We start from the raw sequence: 7,563 nt of genomic DNA on the forward strand, positions 1-7,563 counted from the left end.
CAAGCCCCGCAGCGATCCTCGCCTTCTTCCCGACCGCCAAGTCTGATTATGGAGACATCGTAGAAGGTCTGGGATAAGGACTGTGTCGTTGCGGAGGCCAGGTCTTGGGCTCCTGGGCGTGAGAACGCAGGTTCGGCCCCTGGGGAGAAATTTACAAACGCACCTCTAGACTCCTAAGGTGTTTCCAAGTCCCCCCTCCAACTTTCGTGTCCAGGTCATACTGTCCCGCCCTCGGGTAATGAGACGGTTTGTCAAGATGCTCTTTGCATCTTTGGAAGCCGAGGGGAAATTGGGGACTTTCGGCGGGGAGCAGGTTTTCGGGAGCCGTTCGGGGCTGAGACTCTCGAACCCCTGCTGCCAAAAGCGAAGGAGAAACCTGGGACTAAACGAAGGCGACTCCCCGCAGGGCGCAGGCACCGTACCCGGCGTCTGTTTTTTTCTTAATTTACTTTTTTGGGCACCTCTGCTATTTTTACAAATAAATGCGAACGCGCAGCTTTCGGGCGGGCTCTGGGAGCGGCCCATGGGCATCTAGGAATATTAAAAACGTCATCTGGTTGTAAATAACCTACTCCCCAGCCCCTGAAATCCGGGACGTTACAGGTAAGGCTGAATACCAGGTTCACCCAAAGGCAAACCAAACTCAGCAGGGATGCCGAGTGATGGGGTTGGCAAGATAGTGTGGCCGCTGGTTCCCTCCACGCGTGACAAATGGGCTCATGGCAGCGTCCTTGTGCCTTCGATTTGTCCCCGAGCCCTCCTCTGCCTTTTCGATCTCAAACTCACCTGTAATGGAGCTGGGAACTGGGGCGAACGGGACAGCCTAAAGCGTCGTTGGCCCGACCGAGAGGGGCTCAGCGCCTGGCACCTCGGGAGGCCTTGGGTCCTTTCCAGCCGGAGAGGCTGCAGGGGGCAAGGAAGACCCCGCTAGCCCCAGGGTGCGGGATTCTGCCCCTTCCACCCCCGGTGTCCCAGTGGCAGTGGCTGCCGCGGGCCGCGGTTGCAGAGTGAGCAGGGGCTCCAGTCTTCGGCCCGCGGGCCCTGCCCTTCCCATGAGAGTCCTTGGGCTCAGCTGGAAGCCACCGCTGGCGTGCGCACCCACAAGGAGAGAAAAGGAGGTAACCCCCGCCTCCCACTGACTGCCGGAAGCTCGGCCTCTGTGCACACTCAGTATACCTGCACCTAAGAGAGTGGAATTAATTTACACACTGAATGGCTACTATTAAAAAGGGTCCTTTTAACAACTCTCCTGGCGAGTATTTTAAAAAACGACTCTGCGCTATATCAGCTTGCCCGTCGGCACCTGTCAGCGACCAGCAGACAAGCTGAGATTCCCCTTTCAGCTGTCACTGGCGATGACACCCACATCTATCACTGGCGATGTTTTGTTCATTTAACCTCGAGACTTCCCTGATTATCCACATAATCCGTCCTCAAATCCCCTCGTTGTCACTGCATTTTGATGACTCAGGGGACTTGGAAAGCACCTATTTTGTGGGGGATGGGGAAGCCCACAGAAAAGCCCGCTGATGGGGGAAGGAGCAACCGCCACCCCGCCCACGTGAGAAGAGATCCCAGCAGCCAAATGCGGATGCGAATATTTACTCAACCTTCCTTTGAACGCAAAGGTAACAACAGGAGCGTGTGTGTGTGAGAGGGAGAGAGAGAGAGAGAGAGAGAGAGAGAGAGAGAGAGAGAGAGAAGCAACGTTTAAATAACCCTCCTTTGGTGATTCAAGACCACTTCCAAAATCCAAAATCCAACCATTGCCTCAGGATCTCCCAATCGGTTTCTAAGACATTGCATGTGGTGGTGTTTAGTTCATTAAAGTGAGATTAGGAAGACTTGCCTTTCAGTAACTACGGTAAATATAATGGCTCTCAAATTTGGCTGCACATAGTCTCACTTGGGGTGACTTTAAAAGAATACCGATGCATCTTCTTCTCCGCCGCCGCCCCGACCTATTAAATATGTGTCTCTGGGGGCAGGAACGGTGCTTCTGCAATTTTTTTTAAAGCTCTCCAGGTAATTCTAATGTGCTAATAGGGTTGAGAACCTCCATAAAGCTCACATGGTGGATAAATTTGCTATGTGTGAATTTAATAGGAAATGAGCTTCTAGGGACAAATCATTTGCCTTGCAAAGCTTGGCCCTCCATTTTTTCCAAGTCAAGACTAATTCTCACTGAAAGTTAATTCTTCCCCAAACTCTGCATCAGATAGAATTTGCTCTCTACCTCTCAAATTTGACTACAAAATATTTTTAAAGTCACACAGTAGTGACACAAATGTGTTATTTATATATGATGGAGAATACTGGTTTATGTGCTATGAGATAGCTGAGTGGACCATAGATTACCACAGTTCTTGAAATCGTAGTTGTTGAAATAAAATTGTTCTATTCTTGTAGTAATTAAACACGCTCTCTTCTGTTTATTGTGTGGTATGTTCTGTAAGATTAAAAGCTAAAAGAACTTTTTGCATATTTTCTCCACTCTTTTCCTACTTCAATATTCCCCACTCAACCCCATGGAGGTATGGTATTTCTAAACCAAAGATAATCCAATTTTACATGCAAAGACAACTTAAAAAAAAAAAAAAAAAAGGAAGTGTTCACATTCTTCCTCAGCTCCTAGGAATATTCTTGGAAATTAGGCATTGAACATTCTTACTTCTCCAAGTATATTTTATAATCAGAAATTATTGTGAATTCATCACAGAAACAAACTTGTTTTTCTTTGGCATATTTTAGTCTGCATAAGAGTATAGAAGACTTAGAATCAAAACTGATTGAAGGAAACAATGCTGATATACATTACAAAGCTTATCTTATATGGAAAATCAAAAGAGATCTCTAGCAGAAGATAAATTCAATTTCTTACACTTTCTTCATTCATATAACTTCAAACTAAGATCTGGCTGCAGTCATTTCTAACACTCATTTCAGAAATAGATACTACAGTAAATATTAGCTACTCAAACAAACTTGCACTATAACAAATACAATAAAAAACATATGATTTCAAAGGAAGAAGTGTAATGCACATTCAGCAAGCATGCAGTTCATTGTCCATAATGTGAATTTCATTATCTTTGTATAATAGCAGAAATGTGAAATACAAATATTAGCTAACAGGAATTAAATGATTAAAGAGGGTAAGAGTTGAATCACAGAATAACTGGGGAATTAGTTAGTTATTAAGATCATAGTAACTAGGAAATTGCTTAGTTATTAAGACCATAAAATTAGCAATTCTATGAAGAACGATTTATTAAAATGGCAAAGATTGAATACTTAATAAAACAGGGAGTAACAATAGTAAGAAATTTAATAGATCTTGTTCTCATGTTGGAAATTCCACTGCAATGTGCTTTTTTCCCAGTTATGCAGGTGCTGCTAGCCTTGGAGGCAACAATGTAGACATGTTCACAAAGATACCTTAAAATGTCACACAATGTAGAACTGATTAAAAAATGGAGGCCAAATGTCCTTTAGTTTCTCTAGCAGTTCCTATCACTGAATATAAAATGTAAGAGTTCCACTATTATAGTGTTAATTTTTCTCAAAACTCAAAGTGCTTGACAAAAATATTTTTTTCGCCTTTCAAAAATTCTTATGAAGTAAGGAAGGAAACTGTTTACCTAAGCCTCCCAGGATCTCAGGAGTTATGTAAGTCTGGGAATGTAAGTCTGGGAAACCAGGTCACCTAAGATTCATTCCAGAGTGTCCCTTCAGCAGACTCAACAGAACATTTATCAGTCACTCACTACGTGCCCAGAACTGGTTAAGGCTTTGTGCATCAAATGGATGACCAGATAGACAAAGTTCCTGTTCATGTCTTTACATTCTGGTGGCAGGAGAGTGATGAAAAATGCAACTGATAAGTAAGACTACTGCAAACAGTATAACACGTATTATACAAAGTAAATCTCATTAAGAAAGTAAAACTGGGATAGATATCCACTGGGAATAGAGTTGCCAAGGCAGACCTCTCTGGGGAGGTAATATTAGACACTTGGAGACCTAAATAAAAGCAAGGTCCATATAGGGCTTTAGTTTCCAAATAATTTTCATGAATTTATCCTCTTATGTGTACAAATCTTCACACCAACTCCATGAGGTAGGGGGTGCTGATACTCCCCACCTCTAATTTTATAGATGGGGAACCTGAGACTCAAAAGAGGTTAAATGATTTTTAATGGCCTTTCTGACTAAAGAAAGAACCAATGTTCAGGCTTACACCTCCTGGCTGAAGATGCTGACCCCAAATCCAATGTGCTTTTTAGATGTGTATGTTGTTCACTAAATCATATTGTATTCAGAGGCTGAATGTTTAATTCACCACCTGCATCATGAGTTTCTTTCACCTGAAATGTAGATCCTATGAAAGCATGATGATAAGTCTAACCTGTAGCCCCAGAACCTAGGCATAATGCAGCCCATGGGAACCAGGAATTTCCAATCAGGTACAAAGACCAGACCAGGTCTGGCTTTTTGTAGTGACTCTACTGGTATTTCTCACTCATAAGGTGAAGAGGTGTCCAGGATTAAATCAAGCTTTTCTGAGATGAAGAGATTTGCCACTGGAAGGGAGAAAAATACTCCATTTTCACCAGGAGCCCTCCTGACAACTCACTTGTTATTTCAACAATTACTCCTTAAGCTCCCGCTTTGCCTAAGGTGCTGGTGTGCAGGTCTTTCCATGTGAATATAAATGATTAAATCCAATCTGCTGAATGGAGAGAGGGGAGAGAGACCTGAATGCCAGATAACCACTAGAAACCAGACAGATATTTTCCATGACCATATCCTGCCACTCAGTTCCTGATAACACAATCAGAAATTAGCAATAAAGCATTGGTAAGCCACAGAAAATATCTCTCCATGTTTAGATACTGAGCTGCTAAGTGTGTCTCTTTGACTTAAAAGTATTCTAACTCAAATTTTAATTACATAAAATTTATGCATGTAATTCATAAGAGAAGCAAAATGTGGCTTTTGTTGCCATTGAGGTGATTCAAGAATGTATTTCTCAGTTATGAGGAATCTTTTAGGTTACATTATTGGCATACTTCTCTGGAACACAAATAAACTCTAAGAGGAAACTTGGTGCCCATAATAACTTTAGACAGACTTCCAGGTTGCCAGTTTAGCGCACATAAAAAACTCATGTGTGTGTACACATGTACACATTGTTACAGTCACAAAGCCAAGTTGTTACCAGTATTCACGTATTTTATACACAATATATCTTTAAACAGATACCTAATACATACATATATACATGTGTAGCTGCACTTCTGCAACTCAGTAGTTTTTAGTGCAAACAGAATCTTAGCAATGGAGGTAAATAAAGAATGAATAAAAGGTAAAAATGAGTATAGAAGTAAAACACAAGACATGGGGGTATAAATAAAACTAAGCTCTGAAAAGTGATTTTTAGTAAGAGAAACCTAAAAACATTTCATACAAAGCAAGAACAAAGTCTAACAACAGAGTTTAGTTTTAGTAGAAGTTGTGGTAGTAAATATGTAAGTTACTTCTCTCTTCAGAATACAACAGATCTCACTGGGCCTTCCAGGGTCATTATTCCTAGAAATAATCCCACAAAATGCCCATCTTAGCAAAGCACATTTCAATGTGTGAGTTATTTCTCTCTCAGCCCCATTTAAAAATGTGAAATTTGGATTTAGATGGGGACGTGTATTTAAGGAAGAGAAGTGCCACACAAATAATGGAGCAAGTTTACCATGAAATCAATGTCATAAAAATAGATATTTCTGTAAAGACCTCTTGTTTTTATTATTAAGACAATGCAGACATAAAACACTTCATACTGTAGTTTCTACATTGCAGTCAAACCACTTATCAATGGCCAATAAATTACTTCACTCTTATGATAGATACAAATGCTCGATTCAAGTTCAATTAATAGAATAGTGTCAGGAGATCATGCAGACAGCTTGCATAAATACTTGAGGAATAATAGCATACCTTCAGCAGCTTCTGTGATTTTTAAGCAAGAAAACTTTGTCTTATTCCAAATTTCAAAAGATGGAATAAGGAATGTTTTCATATAAAGTACATTTGGAACAGTTTCCCTTCTTAAGAAAAAGGCATCTAACCCACTTGCAACATACACTGGTAATTCATCTTTGTAGTTACAAAATCAGATAGATATATATTCTTTTTCATCTCATGTGACTGTATGTGAACATTTCAGTGATTCCAACAATATCAAACAGTTAAATTCAAAATCATATAATACTTTCTAATAAATGTATATGATATATATCTTTGTAGTCAAAGGCAGAAAGACCTTCAGTTAGTTGATTTCATCTTTGGGCACTAGTTTATATTTTATCAGATAATTAAAAGTCATTAGTTATTTCACAGTATAAAATATTGAATCAATTACCAACAGGCCTTTATTTTCTGCTCCTAATTTCGAAATGTATTTGGACGCGAGGCATGGGACTAATGTCACCGCTTATCAAACAATTTTCTGGAAATCTTAATGCACAAAAATTTCCGGATTTATACATTCAAAAATAAATTATATCTTAAATGAAATTAAGAAAAAAAGGCGAGGGAAAGGAGAAAATATAGTTTATATTCGCTGTGAATAGCTTTCAATATCTTCCAGGTGGGGGCAACAGTAAGTCACTTTTGAGAGAAGGGAGAACAGGCTCTTTAAGCTCCCTGAGTCCAGTTACAGAAGATGAAATGACTTCCTGGCAGTAACACCGTGAATAAAACAACCACAAGCTTCCAGGAGATGAGACTTCTGGGCTCTGCTCCAGACAACACCCGGCCATGAGCAACAGGGCCCCCCGCCCTGGGCGCACCGCCACCTCCGCCGCTCGGAGTCTGCCCCGAGCGCGCACGCGCGCCGTGCACCTGCCCCATCGCGCCCAGCTGCTGCCCGCGGGTTCTTCCAGCAGCTCCCGGCACGCCAGCGCTGTGCGGGCGGGGAGTGTCCGTCACTCTCAGCGCTCAGGATCTCTCCCTTTCCAGGACCGCTACGAAGCAGGAAACCCTTTTCCTGTCACGTTTACATCCCATTCATTCTTCCTCCGGCCAATTTAAGTCCATTCACAGCCGCCACAGATGCACGTGTGCGCGCGCGCAGCTGCACCTTTAAAGAAACTCTCAAGTCCTGGCAGCCAGAAAACCAGCTTTCGGGCGGGGCGGCGGGGCTCCCCCTCCCCTTGCCTCCTCTCTGAAGATCCTTGTGCTCTAGGGAGGGATGGCCGCACACTCTGACGAGGACGAAGGTGGTGCATAACGCGGAGGTCAGTTTTGCACAGTCCGGGCAAAAGAGACCTCCCACCAGCATCCCCGCCTGTTCAGTTTCCCTCTCTGGCCCAGCGCGAAGGGCGAGGGGCGACAGAAGCCCGAGGAACAGAAAACCGAGTCCCCTCAGTGGCCGAGTTGGGAGAGGGTGTGAGTCCGGGAGAGCCCGAGGGCCGCAGGGAGAGGGCGCAGAAGGTCGAGCGCACAGAGCCAGAGGCCCCCTCTTCTCCCGCCGCGCGGAGCTGGAGGTGCAGACGCCAGGTCCGC

The 7,563-nt window shown here is 43.0% G+C and overlaps 1 protein-coding gene across 1 annotated transcript in view; it reads left to right on the forward strand.

Moving 5' to 3' along the window:
• The first annotated feature begins 1,501 nt into the window (after nucleotides 1-1,501).
• Nucleotides 1,502-7,563, forward strand: part of LOC105550996 (cancer/testis antigen 75-like) — a 7,779-nt gene continuing 1,717 nt past the window's right edge. The window contains 3 exon segments of the mRNA XM_011996094.1: nucleotides 1,502-1,628; nucleotides 7,018-7,327; nucleotides 7,329-7,557. Coding sequence (XP_011851484.1) covers nucleotides 1,502-1,628; nucleotides 7,018-7,327; nucleotides 7,329-7,557 — 666 coding nt within the window.

Source organism: Mandrillus leucophaeus, unplaced genomic scaffold, assembly GCF_000951045.1.
Source record: "Mandrillus leucophaeus isolate KB7577 unplaced genomic scaffold, Mleu.le_1.0 Scaffold1135, whole genome shotgun sequence".
NCBI classification, from domain to species: Eukaryota; Metazoa; Chordata; class Mammalia; order Primates; family Cercopithecidae; genus Mandrillus; species Mandrillus leucophaeus.